Genomic DNA, 18498 nt, shown 5'->3' on the forward strand with positions numbered 1-18498 from the left:
GATCCTGAAGGTGTACGCGGCGCCGGGACGCCTGTTCACCGTGGCCACGCGAAGCAGGTGGCGCATGTCGGCGTACTGACTCTTGGCCTCGTCGCACACCCTCCTGGCCACGTCCATTTTGGCTCTGTTGAGGCGGAGGCGATGCCGCAGGTACTTTCTGTCAGGGTCCACTGTATCATCTCGCCCTTCCGCAAACGTCGTAAAGCGGGAGCCGATGAGATCGCCCAGGTCCATGGTGCAGAATGAGGTGGTCAGGGCCAGGCAGGCCATTAAGAGCCCGAGTGGGAGGCCCGCGGTTCTCAGGTCGCGGGGGCACGCAGACGCCGCGGACCGCGAGATACAGCCCAGGCGAAACGGGCTTCGAAATATCACATGCATTTAAGAAATGATAGATAGCCTATATTTCGATAACCAGCGACTTATTGTAATATAATCGATTTTCAAGGATTTTTTCAACGCACATTTTCCTGTTGAACAATCTCTTCTCCTAACCATAACAATATTAAAAACTCACTGACGTAATGTCATGATTAACTTTATCAATAATCACCATAACATAACCAAAATTTAAAATACCGACTCACTATCATATTTTTCAGATTTTTGGTTCGCATAACTATTATAGTTCTTTATTGTCTCAATCATTTTACGAAATCGCCACTTTACAAAATAATGTCCCCACATAAGTTTAAAAACAATAATGCAATATTTTCTGTTTTGTAGAATTTAGAGAAGGGAGCCCAAAGAAAAGAAAGCAAACTTTTCTAATTTTTGGGTCCCGGGAAGGGGGTCGTATTACAGAAGAACATTTATATGTAAATTTTGGTATAGTTTCAAATTATAACATATATAAAACACAACACAAATACTATATGAAAATATATGAAGTAATGTAAATAATGAAATATATTAAATGTATTAAATATTGTAAATATTTTAAAATAATGTAAATATTAAATATATGAAAAACTATGAAATATAGAAAAATGTATGTAAATATTGTAAAAAAGTAAGTAAGTAAATATATTAAGTACTTTAAAATATAGTAAGTACATGAAAAATATATGTAAATATATGAAAATATATGAAATATTAAATATATTTAAATATATATAAATATAGAAAATGTATGTAAAATTGTACATGTGTAAATATATGAAAATTTTATATGTAAATATGTAAAATAGTAAGTAAATGAAAATAAGTATAGGTAAATATATTATGTGAAAATTATGTATGTGTAAAAATGTTATTTTAAATTATGTATTGGTAAATATATGTATATGGAAAATACTGCAATGTGTAATATATGTATATGGTAAAAATTATGTGTAAATATATGTTATGTGAAAATATATGCATAGGTAAATATTGTAAATGTGTAATATAGTATGTGAAAATTTAATGTATATTTTGAAATATATGTTTTGGGTTTAAAATATATGTAGTGTAATATAGGTATATTTGTAAAATTTATGTGTAAATATGTATATTGAAAATATAGTATATGTGTAAATATATGTAATGGTAAATTAGGGTAATATAGTAGTGAAATATATGTAGTGAAAAATATATGCATGTGTAAAATTGTATATGTAAATATATGTATGTGTAAATGTATTGAAAATTATTATGTGTAAATTATGTATGTGTAAATATATGTATATGTGTAAATATATGTTTATGTGAAAAATATATTAGTGAAAATTGTATATGTGTAAATATTTATATGTGAAAATTATGATAGTGAAAATATACATTGTAAATAATGTAATGTGAAAATAAAAGTAATGTGTAATATATGTATATTGTAAAATATGCTGTGTAAATATTTGTATATGTAAATAATGATGGTAAATTATGTATGTTAAATTATGTAGTGTAAATTATGTAATGTTAAATATATTACAGTGTAAATATATGTACATGTGTAAATATATGTACATGTGTAAATATATGTACATGTGTAAAAAATTGTAATTGTAAATATATGTACATGTGTAAATTAATGTATATGTGTAAATTTGTTTTGTGTAAATGTATGTATGGAAATGTGTATGTGAAAATTATTATAGTGTAATGTTGTATATGTGTAATGTTTTAAATTGTGTAATGTATGTATATGTGAAATGTTTATATTTTAAATGTATGTATATGTGTAAATGTATGTATTTTTGGGTAATGTATTATATTGTAAATTATTTATGTGAAAATATAAAAATTATATTTAAAATATTAATATATAAAATATTTTTAAAATGTATGAAATATATTAAACATTAAAATATATTTAAATATGGAAAATTTTTTAAATTATAAAATATATTAAAATATAAATATAGAATATTTTAAAAATTAAATATATGTAATATTTTTAAAATATTAAAATTTTTAAAATATTATAATGTGAAAATATTGTTATATATGAAAAATTAAATGTACCCATGTGTAAGTTAATATTGTTATATACTGTACATAAAAATGTACGCATGTGTTTGTTAAATATATGTATTTGTACGTCCATAAATGTCAATGTATATATTGAAAAAATATGTACATATAAATGTACATATGTATATATGTGTAAAAATATGTACATATAAATGTACATATGTACATATTTATAAATATATTTATATGTACTGTACATACAAATGTACATGTATATATGTGAAAATATATATATGTTGTACATATGTATATATGTGTAAATATATGTATATGTACTGTACATATAAATGTACATATGTTTTATTTTAAAATATTATATATGTTAAATTATTTATATATGGTAAATATTGTATATATTTGAAAATTTGAATATGTGTAAATTATGTATATATTTGTAAATATATGTTTTAAGTGTAAATTATGTAATATGTGTAAAATATTATATATGTGTAAATATATGTATATATGTGTAAATATATCTATATTTTAAAATTTTGTATATTATGTAAATTGGACGTATTTACTATGTAGTATTGTACTATATATATGTATATTTTAAATATTATGTAACCCATAATGTTATATACAATAACATATCTATACAATTATACTATCATATACAAAAATTAATATATATTATATATATTTTATATTATATAATAATATATTATATATACTTTTTTAAAGTACATATGTACATATATACGTTACGCATATATATACATATATTTATATGTATCATAATATGTATAGAAATAAAATTATGTATATATAATAATATATTATATATTAAAATTTTGTATATATAATATCATTTACATATATGTACATTTTTATGTGTAATATAACATATTTTTGGTTTTTATATCATAAAAATTAAATAGGACTATGTTTGTGTTAAAAATATATTATATTTATATATTATATATTATTATATATATATATATTATAATACTAACCTAATACAATTATATGAATATATAGGTATATATATATATATATATATATATATATATTATATATATATAATTATATATAGTGTGTGTGTGTGGTGTGTGTGTGTGTGTGGTTTGTATTTGTGTGTATTAATATACATATATATTTAAAATTTGTACAAATGTAGTGTGTTTTATGTAATATACATATACATATTATATATATACATATATATAACAAGTGTATATATATGTATATATACTATATATTACATTATCAAATATAAACATAGTGTATATATATTATAAACAATATAAAAACTATATACTTTAATAACATATAACATAAAAACATAAAAATTTATACTATATACATATAATAAAATTATACAATATACATTAATACAATAAAACATATACATTATATACAAAATTATGCACATATACAAAAAACATATATACATATATTACAAGTATAATATTTACACATCAACATTTTATACAATATATTTTATATATGTACAAATTTTGTGTGTGTATTATATGTTAATATGTACATATCTTGTATATAAAACTATATAACTAGTATTTTATTTACATATACATACATATTCATATATGTCTATATATATACGTATAATATTACGGACTCTCGCATAAAAGTAAATGCATCAAATCTTATCTAAATATATGTAATTAACATTTCCTTTGAAACCAGTTATTAAGGGGAAACTACTTATTTTTGCCCTCACGACACAAGTTCCCAGTGCCCTTTAAATAAACTCGGGTTTAAAGGTTTGTCTGAGTATTTTTTTTTTGTTTTAATTACTGTATGTTTCACACCGAGAATATGAATGCATTCAAATAATAAGTATGATTATTTTAAAAACCATCATACTACAGAATTTTAAAAAAATCTTGACGATTTCGAAAGGGCCTTAATACCCCCCCCCTATTTAAATATATATTATTAAAATATATCTATATATATTAATATATATTATATAATATATTAATTAATATATACATTTTACACATAATTTTTAAAATTTATATATACATACATATAAATATTAAAATTCATATATTTATATTAAACATATAAATATAATATGAATAATATATATATAATATATATATATAATATATATATATATATATATATATTATTATATTATATGCATTTACTAATCTATATGCGTATTACCCCATACATGAATATACTTATTGATGCATATTATATATATATATATAATATAATATATATATATATATATATATATTAAAAATATGGATATACATGTCATATATATATTTTATAGGATATATATAAAAATTTGATTTTTATAATAAAATCTTGACGATTTCGAACGTCACTTTCATACCCCCCCCCATATATATATATATATATTTTATTATTATATAATATATTATACATAAAATTTATAATATATATATATATAATATAATAACATTATTACACATATTTATATATTACATTATCATTAAATTTATACACATACTATAATATATATGGATAATTTTATATATATATAATATATATATATATATATATATATATATATATGTGCAAATTTTAATAATGGGTATCAAGCTATATATATATTCATACAGGCATATATATAAATACATATGATTTTTGAGTTGCAGTCTGTTGGTGTTGGGGATAGAATTCCCTGAAACTGTGCATTTAAGAGAATGATAGATAGCCAGCGACTTACTGCGTTAAATTTATAGCATTATGTTAGGTTAAGGGATTCTTAAGTTCACATAACTATTATAGTATTATTCTTGTCTCAATATCACTTCATGAATATCGCCACATTACAATGATATAATGTCACGACATGAGAATATAATATATTATGTACTATTTTTTTCTCTTTTTTAAGAATTTAGATTAATGGAGATAACACGAAAATAAAATCGAAGATGTTCTGATTTTCAGGTCACCGGGAACGGGGTCTGTATGACAGGAAGTCCAAAATATGTGAACACACTGAGAGCCAGTGCTTGGTATAGTTTTTTATATATATATTTATATATTATATATAATATATAAAATTTTAAAATATATATATATATGTGTGGTGTGTGTGTGTGTGTTGGTTGTGGTGTGTGTGTGTGTGTGTGTGTGTGTGTGTGTATTTTCTGCTGTTGTAAATTTTATATTTACATAGTATATGTGTATATATATATTATATTATATATATATATTAAATTATTATTATATTTATACCCTTGTATATCAAAAATTTTGCATATATATATATTATATTATAATATTATAATATATATAATATATAATATATATTTATATATATATAAAAATATGCTATTTAAAAATTATTAAAATTTATATATATATATATATATATATATAATTAATAATTTCTTATATAATATAATCTATATAATTTTTAAATTATATATTATATTTTATATAAAATAATCAAAAATCTATAAACTTTATTTTATATTATATAATAATTTTATATATATTTTATAAAAATATATTTTATACTTTTATATCTATATATATATCACCCATTATAAATATATATTTTTTTAAAAATTTATATAATTTTTTATATATTTATCTTTTATATAGTATAATATATATTATATATTAATAAATATAATAAAATATTATATTTATTTTATATATATATATATATTATATCCTATTATACTATATTCTATATATTTTATAAAATATAATTTTTCATATATATATATATATATAACTATATATCAAAATATTACCAAAAATATACATAAATTACTATTAATAATTATATAAATAATTAAAAATATATACATAATATATATATATATACCATATATAATACCTTATAATATATTATATACATTATTAATTATTAGTATAAATACATAATATATGTTTATATATACATATAAATATAAACGATAATGGACTCACTCGCATTAAAGCAAATACATAAAATCTTATCTAAATATATGTAATTAACATATCCTTTGAAACCAGTTATCTAACTGAGGCAACTACATTATCTTTCACCTCACGTACGCAACGTTCCCAGTGACCTAGAAATTAACTCAGGATAAAGTAGTCTGGGTATTTTTTCCTTTTGTATCTTTCAATCGAAAACATGCATTAAATATATATTAAATGTATATATTAATACACACACATATACATGATATAGAAATATACATAACTCTTGGAGGTTTCGAAGTGTCACTATTTATTTATACAACTATACCAGCGTTAAAAATTGTACACAGTGTGTGTGTGTGTTTTTCATTTAAAATTTTAAAGTATTTAACGAATACGTGTTCATCTAGATGGTAGCATAGCTCGTAAAACCATGTGTCTTCTGGGGTTCCTCGGGGTATTTTCTTGCCCTTTGCTATCATTTATTTAAAGTAAATGTGCCCGGCTTTTTTACTAAAATGGGGGCATTTGATGATACTTCTCTCTAGCTGATATTCCTTTCTGGCAACCGGGGGAAATAGTAGCAGACATTTTTCATTTGTATACCTGTGAAAACCCAATGGTTACCTCGGGGGGGGGGATGAAATTTAAAATCCTTCAGCCAAAAAATGATTTGGTCTAAAACGCAGTTCCCTCAGTACCAAGTCTCCCGATCTGCTGATCATTCAGGGGTAATCAAAGCTCTTAGTGTAAGTTTGTTTAAAAGATTCATTTAAATTGGAATTTCCCGGGGGCAGTTTCATCTAAATTAGGCATCTTCCAGTGAAAGAAGTTTTATAAAGAAAATTTACCGCAAATGCTTTTTTTTCTTTTTTTCTGCCCCCCTTCAAGTATTGTCCCCTAGGGGTTTTTTATCTCTGCGATCACGCTTACGCTGCTTGATCATTTTTTAATTCCTTTAAATTTCTCCGTCTGACTTCGATTTGGATTGGGCTCATTCAGTCTTTAACAAGATTGAAAACCGAAAATTCACACCACTCTATAAGCTTTTACTGTTTTTTTTTAAAACCTCAAAAGTTACTAAAATTCTGTGCCCCAAATTCAATGACTTCGATGTACGTCGATCGTCTATTCTCTTTCCGATTCGTTTTTATTGCAGTGTAGGCTTTGGGAAAGATTGGCGTCGAGACAACTTTTTCCGACTCTTGATAGGGGTTTAAAAAAACGCCAAGATGTATTTTTCCCACGTAATGGGGGCATTTTTTATCTTTACTTCTTTCTTAGCTGTTTTTTGATTTGCATTAAACCCTTTGGGGATATAATTCTCGATTTGTTGGGATTACTTATGTTTATTATATGTGAATACGTATATACTAATAGTATATTATATCATATATCTTTTTATATGTATATTATAATATATATAAAATTAATATATTATATATATTGGTGGTGTGTGTGTGTGTGTGTGATACACACCAAATTCACACACACACACAACCCCACACACAAACACAACACATTATATATATATATTATATATATATATATTATATTATATTATATATATATTATTATTATTATATAATACATCCTTGCATCACCAAATGCAAAAAATTTTACTAAAGGGGAAAAAAATTAATTTGGGGGATATTTTTCCCCACAGTTCTTTGTTATTATTCTTAATATTATGATATGAAAAGTAGGGAAGGAAAAGAAATTAGGGTTTTATAATGTTTTCTTTAAACATAATGGCAAGGGAAAATTTTCTCGGAGTTGCGTGTGAAAGACACTATTCAGGAATATTAGTTTTTCTCTTAAAAAGATAAATTTTATTGTGATATCACAGATTTTTTAATAGTTTCTTGACCTTCTTTGATCCAATTTTTCCAACCCAAAAAACCTTTCAAGAGTTTTTATTCCCATGATCTGTGACTCTTCCCTAGTATGTTTTAAACAGTTTCTTTCTCAAGAAATTATAATTTTTGTCTCTTGAGTCAAGGGGTTTTAAAATCAATGCAAACACGGGTCTGACAATTTTTTTACACATTTTTTTTTTTTTTTTGTATAGTTTGGGTTTACAATGTCTAAGGAGATTGAAAGGGACGATTAGTAAGACGGTCACAACGTTTCGACCTTGTAACGGGCGGGAAGTTTTGAGTATCCCGGCCCCGGGCTGTATCCCGCGGTCCAGCATCGCGTGCCCCGCGACCTGGTACCGGGGCCTCCCACCCCGGACTCTTATGGCCTGTCTGGCCCTGCCACCTCATTCTGCCCCATGGACCTGGGCGATCTCATCGGCTCCGCTTTACACGTTTGCGAAGGGCGAGATGATACAGTGGACCCTGACAAAAGTACTGCGGAATCGCCTCCGCCTCAACAGAGCCAAATGGACGTGGCCAGGAGGGTGTGCGACGAGGCCAGAGTCGTATCGCCCGACATGCGCCACCTGCTTGCGTGGCCAGGGAACAGGCGTCCCGGCGCCGCGTACACCTTCAGGATCGCTCTCCAGTCTGGAGACCACTCATCCACCTTCTGCAGCGCTACCTGCTCATCCTGTCCCGCGACGGCCCGGCTATCAGCGCAGCTTCGCGGCAGCGTCCTGCCGTCACTGCCTCGCCCTAGAAACTAGCGCGTGATCGTCGCTCCGCCCCAACGCCCAAAAACGACCACTTCCTGTGGGAGGATTCGTACACACGAGGACGCGGCCTCGTGGAGGCGGACGGTGCCAGTCCCCGCCGAGAGGGACCTCCTGCGCGTAGCCCGCGGCTCGTTCCTCGGATGACGAGCAGTCTCAGACTGAGGCTCGTGAGATGGAGGTGCCCTCGGGTTGGCGACCCTCCAAAAACCAGCTTATAGATAGTACGGAACGTTAAAAGACACGCTTAAATTTGTCTCATTTCATAGTTATAGTTAGGTATTTACTACTAACTATGTCTTGGACCATATTTAATGACAAAATGGAGGAACACATGTCGAATTGTGGGATCAAAAAACTTCGGAATGATTACGGCTTTTGGACTTTTAGTTACCGTCGCCTCCCCCAAGCATGAGTGGACAGCACCAAAATAGGAATTTTGATATGCGACTTTTGGGAAACCCAAGAGACAAAACAAATACTCGTGAATAGTGAAAAAGAATAGTGAATTTGTCTCATTTCATATCTAGTGAATGTAATTTGGATATCAGTTTTTATGTACCATTCTGTACATGGGCATTCGCAAACCTTGGCATTTTCCACTTGGTGTTTACTATTTAAATTATAATTTACAGGCTATTGGAAAACCATATAAAAGAAGAAGAAAAATAAATGATTGCAGGCTTTTGAACTGTAGAGTTACTTTCCCCCCCCCCCCCCCAAAGAACGAGTGGGATAGCACCTAAATAGATGCCATTGCATGGAAGATCTTCCTGACATCCAGACTGGAACCGTTTGCGGAAAACGAGAGCAAGGGAGGACAACAACTTAATCAATGTGCATTATACAGGCTCCAATCCCCTGTTGTTCAACCTTTGGGTTGCCAGGCATTTCCAATCAGAATTTACCATTACCTATTACCTTCGACCATATTTTCCACATACAGCAAATTAAGAAGGCGACTTTACATTGGAACTACACGCGCATCGCTCAACGAGTATGAATAAGTTATTTATCTAAATTTGTAGGCCTATTCGAGAGAAAAAAAACACCCGGTGCTATATTACATTGTATTATACTTAGATAAGCGAGCTCTATCCCACCTTTAGCGTTTCGAGGAACAATATGTATCATATGGTCTTTAGTAAACTCCTTCTTATCGAGATATGGGACCGTTATCCAAGTCAGAGGATTTTTGGTACCTTCATCTCTGAATAGTAAATCCGGCCGTAGTAGGACTCGACCGAACACGTGTTCGCTCAGAGAATGACAGTTATGACGTCACGATTGCATCACCACGTGTATTGCTGTTCGAATGCCTTACTGAGTTTTATTTCGCCGTTTATTTTTATTACTTTATTATATCCTACTACATATTATTTTCATCACAGACTTTATAAAATGTATACACACAAACTAACATATTTAACCATTTCTCTAAGTGCTCTAAACTATTTTAGAAAGATCCATGTACCGAGCCACGCACTCGATCAAGGTGAAAATGTAAACAGAAGGGAAATCGGAGGAGGAGGTTCACTTGGACGCTGTCGTGGGCAGGCTATTCATCGGACACTCGAAGTAGGTGAGTTTCTGGCTTTTATTTTAAGTGTGTGTTTTCAAAGTGTTAAGTATATTAGTCTTGTTAATTGTAACTGAAATATAGAATAAGATGAATGCTGTACTTAATGTATTTAGTATGTCGTGGTTGAGCTCACAAGATAGGCTTATTTCTTTCTCGTCGTATATGCTTATATTTATATGAATATCTTAGCAAATCTTATTAACATAACATAAACCAGGGTTAAGACTTTCTAAAAATGGCATAGTCATAATGATAATTGGATATGGGATGATTTTCAGATTAGATAATAGGGTGTGAATGAAACATATGTTGTATTTTCTCAACGTGTTCCGAGATCTTACATTTGTTTGCTGGGTTAATACTTTCAATATCTCTGTTCAGAGTGAAGTAGAGCAAGAGAATTTCAAATGATTTGTAATTATATTAAAGATGTTCACTAGTTTCAGTTTTTAAACATTATTTTTTTACCTGATATCAGAGTGGCCTCCTATTGTCATACTCTACCCTAAAGTTAGGTTTTTCTAATGATATTAAGGTAGCTTCAGTTTTATTTGTCAAAAATAATTCCATAACAGACATAAACAATTAAACTTTTATATTATGTATATACTTGTATTCACACATATGGTCACATAAACAACAAATGCTTCTATGATCATTATTATTTGTATTAGTATTATAAAAAAAAAATAATACTATAACATAAGTTCTTAAGGACTGTTCCATCTGATTTTCACTGTAAAATTTCAAGAGAAAGTTTGCAATCATTAAGAAAGCAAGAACACAGCCTGTTTTGCAGTTTCTCCCTTTATACTATATTAGCAGTTGCTATCTTGCAGAAGAACAGAACACAACTACTCAGGGAGAAATATGGCTTCAAAGGAAGGAAAGGCTGGACCTGGAGATGAGAAGAGTAAAAATGGAACCGACGGGCCAAAGAAGGAAACAAGACTGGGGTTAGAAGTATCCAAGTCATCAAATTTTTCTGACTGGTATTCTCAGGTAACGTACCCATTGTTATTACTCCTGAATCTATATATGTATTTATATGGTAGTGATCAGTATAGAAGAAATGAGTAAAGATATGTCTGAAAGTTTGAAACCTGTTAAGAAATTTGTTATTATTACTTCATGAAATGAATGAAATTAATCTATCTCATATCCTTATTTTAGAAATTCTGAAGAATTCTGATATATTTTACTTGTGCTTCATAAACATGGGACTCACACAAACCATAGAACTACATATCATAATAGCATAATACAAATTAACATTTGTATTATACATTATATATTTTAATATATGTATATATATTTTAGTACTATTGATATTCTTGATATTTATTAAGTATTTCCCAGTGAGTGTCTGCTAAGTTGAAAGTATCTGGACTGTTATTGTCTTTTTTTTTCTCTTCTTTCTTTCTTTTCTCTTTTCTTTTCTTTTTTCTTTCTTCTTTTTTTCTTCTTCTCTTTTTTTTCCTCTTTTTTCTCTTTCTTTATTTTCTCTCTTCTCTCTCCTCTCCTCTCTTCTTCTCTTCTCTTCTCTTCTCTTCTTCTTTCTCTTCTTTTTAACCCAATTCTTTATTATAGTCAATATTATTACAAAAAATCATGCAGTCACGTTTATGGTAGAAACATTATCCATACAACTTCACCAATATCTATTTTTTGCATTTATTTTTAGGTCCTTACCAAAGGAGAGATGATTGAATACTATGACGTTTCTGGTTGCTATATTCTTCGTCCGTGGGCCTATGCCATTTGGGAAGAAATGCAGAGATTCTTGGATAAAGAGATAAAGAAGACGGGTGTAAAGAATTGTTATTTCCCCATGTTTGTGAGCCAGAGTGCTTTAGAAAAGGAAAAGGCTCATATTGAAGACTTTGCACCTGAGGTAAGCATTGCCATTTTCATTTATGTAAATTATATTTAGTTTTATAATGATCTTCCTTCTTTCCATTCTACTTCCTCTTATTGTTTCTTCTCTTCTTCCTTTTCCATTATTTTTTTCATATTCCTCTTTCTCCACACACTCCCTCTCTTGTTCTTCACACATCTTTGCTTCCTCCTCTTTTCTCTCCTCTTTAAAATAATTTGCTTTTACAACAAGATGAAGCACTGGAAGATATGAAGAAGTATAGTTACCATCCATTGAAGAAGTACAAATAATGATGCGACTGACTATTTGGCGGTTTCAAGGCCAGGGAATCCAGTCTTTCCCTTCTTACGTCTGTAGAAGGTACACTATCCCTCTAGGCAAACCTACTATCATTACAGCAAAATGTGCAAGGTAGATAATAGAGCCCAGATGTTGGATTAAAGTGTCTATAACTTATTTAAGAAGTATGACATTTACAATTTAGTTATATCTGCAAAACTATGATTTTACAATTTTATGTATGATTTTTTACAAAAGACAAATGATTAATTTGATTCAACATTGAAATCTAGGCTCTTGTGTCACATTCGTACCATTTACCATTCAACCTTAAAAGTACAGTCTAGCATTCATTAGTCTGGCAATTTTGATGCTTTATAATAGGTGTGTGGCAGTCATTAGTTTGCATGAGATACAGAGGTTGAAGCTATTATATCACCTTGGATTAATATCTGTTATATTTATTACCTATAGTGCAGTGAATGCCTTATTTTTCCTTTCTTACTAAAAAAAATCACATGTATTTAAAATCCACCATTCCATTATGACTTTCCCATGATTTTGCAGTTTGTACCTTGGTTGTTTTATGTAACTAATTATTTTGTTTGTAATGTAGATGAGAATACATATTCGTCCATTTTTACTGATTAGATTTTTTGATATAGGATGACCAGAATTAGCTAATAAAAAAAAAATATAAATCTATCTATGACAAGATGTTCAAATAAGCCACTGTCAGATTCAAACCTGTAAGCAGACAACCTTACCTACACACCTAGCCTCGCAGATCTACAAAACAAATAGCGGATACATACAAACACCCACAGGGCTAGATGTGTCGTCATTCACTCACTGGATCTGACCATGAATTATTTAAACAAAAGAAGTTGATAGAGAATGGAAGAAATGAGAAGTAGGAAAGAATAACACAAGGGAATGAAAAGATGTATTGAGAAGGAAATACTAATGACCAGAGAAAAATCATGAAATAAGCTTAAAATCTAAATCTAAAATGAAATCATTACAGCAAATGATGTCTGTAGCAGAGACTCTTAATTGAATTTTACTGATGATTGCCTTCCCTGCTAGTTGAGTAAATTTGATAAGGTGTGTGGAAGACTTTTTATCCCCAGAATATAAGGAGAGGTGTGATAGTAAAAGGAACTTTGGTATTGTGTTTTTGCTGTCACAACCTCTAATCAGAATCAAGGATTTATTTTTCTAAAAAGGAAGTTATAGACCATGGATTTATATGACGCTGGGTAATAGTTTTTTTTTTTTTTTTTTTTTTTTGTTTTTTTTTTTTTTTTTTTTTTTTTTCCCAAGAATAGTTGGTGCCACAAGTACATATATATACCTTGGCCCCTGTGGTTTTCTTTTATTTGCTTTTTTATGCAAAGATGGCTGCACAATGCAGAGTCATCAGGAATCAGTGAATTTTTTGTTGCTATTATTATAATTAATAATGTTATAATGATAATGATACTATTATTCATATATAATAATATATATATATATATATATATATATATATATATATATTTTTTGCTTATTTATATATATATATGCTTATTTATATATTTGTATATGAATAATAAAATACCATGGGTAATAACAAATATTTTAATAGAAAAAACTTTTTTCACAAAAATACAGGACATGTGGTTAACATGTAAGCATAGGCAGGCCTAGAAACCTTTGTAAACCATCTATGTGTAAACAGAGTTAATAAAATAAGACCACAGCAGGCAGTGTATGCACCTGCACCAATGACTTATGATCCAACTCTTTGGTAAAATTTTGGTAAACTAAAAAGTCACCTGAAGTTACCAAGCAGCAAATGAAAAACTGATTACAAATTCAAGGGTGAAATTTTAGAAATACAATTGTAGTTTCACATTCATCATATTACACTTGATGCTTCCTCACTAGGTTTAGAGTTAATGCATGTTAAGTTGGCACTGTTAATGGAACTATAATACAAAAAAAAAATTTTCCTTTCCCAGGTAACACCAACACACCTTATATACACCATGTTTTTTTAAGATTAGTTTAAAATGAAAGAAGTGTAGATAGAAATTAAATGAAATTATATTACAGGCAAATAAATGATTTAGAGTAGTTTCAGCTTGTTTTGTATCCCATAATTAACAGTAGTTTTTGCAATACCAAACTTATAGTCTGTTGAATATTTTTTTCTTAAAATGCTTTCATATTTTTTTCTTTCATTTTTTTTATTTCTCAACTTTTTTTAATGATTTACCCAAAGGATTTCTGTTATAGCATTCATCCCTTAGGTTAGAGTTCTCATTCACTAATTGATTTTGAATAATGAACAACAGTATTAGGCTTACTTACTCTCCACAATTACTGAGAATCTTTCTTCATCTTTGCCAGGTTGCCTGGGTAACACACTCAGGTCAGAGCAAAATGGCAGAACCTATTGCTATAAGGCCAACTTCGGAGACCATTATGTACCCTGCATATGCCAAATGGATCAAGTCCCACAGAGACCTGCCTATAAAACTGAACCAGTGGAATAATGTTGTGGTTAGTATGAGCTGATACATGTATGCTTATATACATTAGCTAACATCTTGTATTTTTAATTTGGTTTTTGCTTCTTTTTTTTCCATTTTAATTACTTCTGTATGTTGTAAATTCTTGCAAGAATGGGAATGTAAATTCACGTTGTTTTGCCTTTATTCAGTGTCTCAGAGCCATTTATTATTTTCTTGATATTTGCAGAGATGGGAGTTTAAGCACCCACAGCCTTTCATCAGGAACCGAGAATTTTTGTGGCAAGAAGGACATTCTGCATTTGCTACAAAAGCAGAAGCCGAAGAGGAAGTCTTGAAGATCTTAGACATCTATGCAAGGGTAATGAATGTCTTTTCTTTCATTCTTTCTTCCTTTCTTCCTTTCTTAGAGTAATGAGGGTAAGTCTTAGGAGTTCTGGTGTATGTTGTTGTGGTATATTCAGGTGAAACATGATGTCCGAGAAGAGGATGCTAATGATAATTAAGTATTATATATATCAAGATATGCATTAGACATGGTTGCCTCATGAATAAATATGTATCATTAACCTTTTCTGTGTTTACATATGAGGAAAACCTGTTTGCCAAGCTACACATTATTGTTTTATAACTTTTGAATTTAAAATCTCCACAGCAAAATTTATTGTATTTTTGTAATCTTTTCTAGGTGTATGAAGACCTCTTAGCCATTCCTGTGGTCAAAGGACGAAAGACGGAAAAAGAAAAATTTGCTGGTGGTGATTACACAACAACAGTTGAAGCGTTTGTGCCTGAGAGTGGAAGAGGCATTCAGGGTGCCACATCACATCATTTGGGCCAGAACTTCTCCAAGATGTTTGAGATTACTTTTGAAGATGCCAAGACTTTAGAGAAGTCTTATGTTTACCAGAACTCCTGGGGGCTGTCAACAAGACCCATTGGTGCAATGGTGATGATACATGGAGATGAGAAGGGGCTGGTTCTGCCACCAAGAGTTGCTGATGTACAGGTATTTCCTCAGGATTTTTTGATGTTAAGCTAGGATTGAGCTGAAGTGAATGTAAATAGTCTACTAAGAAAACACAATATCAGGAGTCATTGTCTTTATTTTGGTGTGGAGGTTATTATGGAAAATAACTTTCCTAAAGACAAGATATTTCACAGGTGGTGATTGTTCCTTGTGGAATTAATGCCAAGATGACTGACGAACAGAAGAATTCCTTATTTGATGGATGCAGCACCATAGAAAAACAACCTAAAGGAGTCATCAATACGAGCAGAATGCGATCTGCGGGACAACTACAGTCCTGGCTGGAAGTTTAATCACTGGGAACTGAAAGTAGGTGATCAAAGTGATAGTAGTTTGAATGCACACATATTTAAAAATGTATGTCATCTCTTGTGGATGCAACGCTTTTAAACATTTACTGTCTTCATATGGGATACTTGATACAAGAAAAGTTTTCTACTTCAAAGACTTCTAAGCATCATCTGTGGATATATATACTTTATTTATCTTTTGTTCATTATATCCTAAAAAAGCAAAATGAAAAGGCCTTCAGCATATTCATGTGGTTTCTTGTTCTTCCTATTATTGTTTAAATACAGTATATGGATATGTATATATGCATTGCTGTCTTTGATTTAGATACCGTATATACCTTTAAACTTAGTATTTACACTTATTTTAAAGTTTCACATAAAAACTTTAAATTATTATCATCAAGTTATTATGTAACTTACTTATGTAATGTCGAGATATTTATTTCTTACAGTTGTGTAGTCTAATATTTTGTAAATGTGTATGTTAATCATTTCAAAAAAGTAGTGTAATCTTAGCTTATGGACTTAATAGTCTCTGAGGAAAATTCCTTCCTCCTTTTCTTTTCTTTATTTTTGCAAAAGTGTTTTACCTGTAAATTCCAGAGAATGCAAGTTAAAAAATATAGTTATAAGAACAACTAAATTTAAAGTTACTATGCTGATATCCAGTACAGAAATATTTAAATCTTTTGTAATGGCTCCATAATATTACGTATTTTCAGTGTTAATGAATCGGAATGCAACATTTTTTGGTCTAATTGCACTTTTGTTAGTGCTTTTAGTTAATGATACATTATACTTTCAGCAAAATTGAAATGATTAAAAATATACCCATGCATGAGGGATTTAAATTGCCTCTGGTTCAAATCATCAAGAACCATTGTGCCTTCTAATTCATTAAAAAAATATATAGCTTTTCTCATTATGTTGTATATTTGGATATTCATAATACAGTATCATCTTTCCATGGTTCAAGAATCCTAGAGTAGCTAGAGTAGATGCTTTGTTATTGACAGTCGCCCTTTTTATTCTCCATGCATAGGTATAGTTATACGAGGAGAAATTGTAAAAATTTACCTGTTGAATCGAAACTGATCAAAATTCATTACAATTTTTTATATTTTTTTGTCTTAAAACTTGAATACCTGCTAGAATAGGTAAAACTTGATGTAATTGCTACCCTTCTTACTGTAAAATTTTACTGAATCTATTTACTGCTTAACTTTACCGAAATTATTTACTGTTTTACTTTATTGAATCTATTTATTTATTGTTGAACTTTACTGAATCTCATTTTGTATTACAGGGAGTTCCCCTGCGAGTGGACGTTGGACCTCGCGACCTGGCCAAGAAAGAAGTGGTGGCTGTGCGGAGGGACACAGGAGAGAAGCTTACCCTACCTCTTGCTGATTTAGCTGACAAAATCAAGGGCTTATTGGATGAAATTCATGCCAGTCTTTTGTCCAAGGCAAAAGAAGAATTAGAGTTGCACAAGAAATTAGTAAGTAGAATGGTACAGGCTGTTTTTTAATCATATGAACTGCATCTCTGTGTAGATCAGATGTGTTTATTTGAGAACTTGTTTCAAGAAAAAACTTGTCTTTCAGGTACATAGCTGGGAGGAATTCACAAGTGCCCTTGATGAGAAAAGCATAATGCTGGCCCCATTCTGTGGAGCTGAAGGTTGCGAGGACATCATAAAGAAGGAATCAGCACAAGAAGAAGTGGCTGGAGCCAAGGGTCCAAGTATGGGGGCCAAGAGTCTGTGCATTCCTTTTGAGCAGCCAGCTGATGCCACAGGCAAAATTTGCATCCATCCAAAGTGCGGGCAACCTGCAAAGTTCTACACGCTTTTTGGGAGGAGTTACTGAGCAAAGATAGAATTGCTAGCTACAAATCAAAAGAAAATAAACTATAATATATAAAATATATGTTTTTAGTTGTTAACTAA

The 18498-nt window shown here is 29.8% G+C and overlaps 1 protein-coding gene across 1 annotated transcript; it reads left to right on the forward strand.

Moving 5' to 3' along the window:
• Nucleotides 1–10484: 10484 nt before the first annotated feature.
• On the forward strand, nucleotides 10485–18465 carry LOC119579413 (bifunctional glutamate/proline--tRNA ligase-like). Its single transcript, XM_037927213.1, is given in 10 exon segments — nucleotides 10485–10543; nucleotides 11387–11549; nucleotides 12232–12441; nucleotides 15103–15255; nucleotides 15454–15585; nucleotides 15913–16233; nucleotides 16389–16471; nucleotides 16473–16563; nucleotides 17854–18048; nucleotides 18155–18465. Coding segments are annotated over 9 exon segments (1581 nt in total). The 5' UTR covers nucleotides 10485–10543; nucleotides 11387–11417; the 3' UTR covers nucleotides 18419–18465.
• The last annotated feature ends 33 nt before the right edge of the window (nucleotides 18466–18498 follow it).

The sequence above is a fragment of the Penaeus monodon genome, chromosome 12 (genome assembly GCF_015228065.2).
Source record: "Penaeus monodon isolate SGIC_2016 chromosome 12, NSTDA_Pmon_1, whole genome shotgun sequence".
Lineage (NCBI taxonomy): Eukaryota > Metazoa > Arthropoda > Malacostraca > Decapoda > Penaeidae > Penaeus > Penaeus monodon.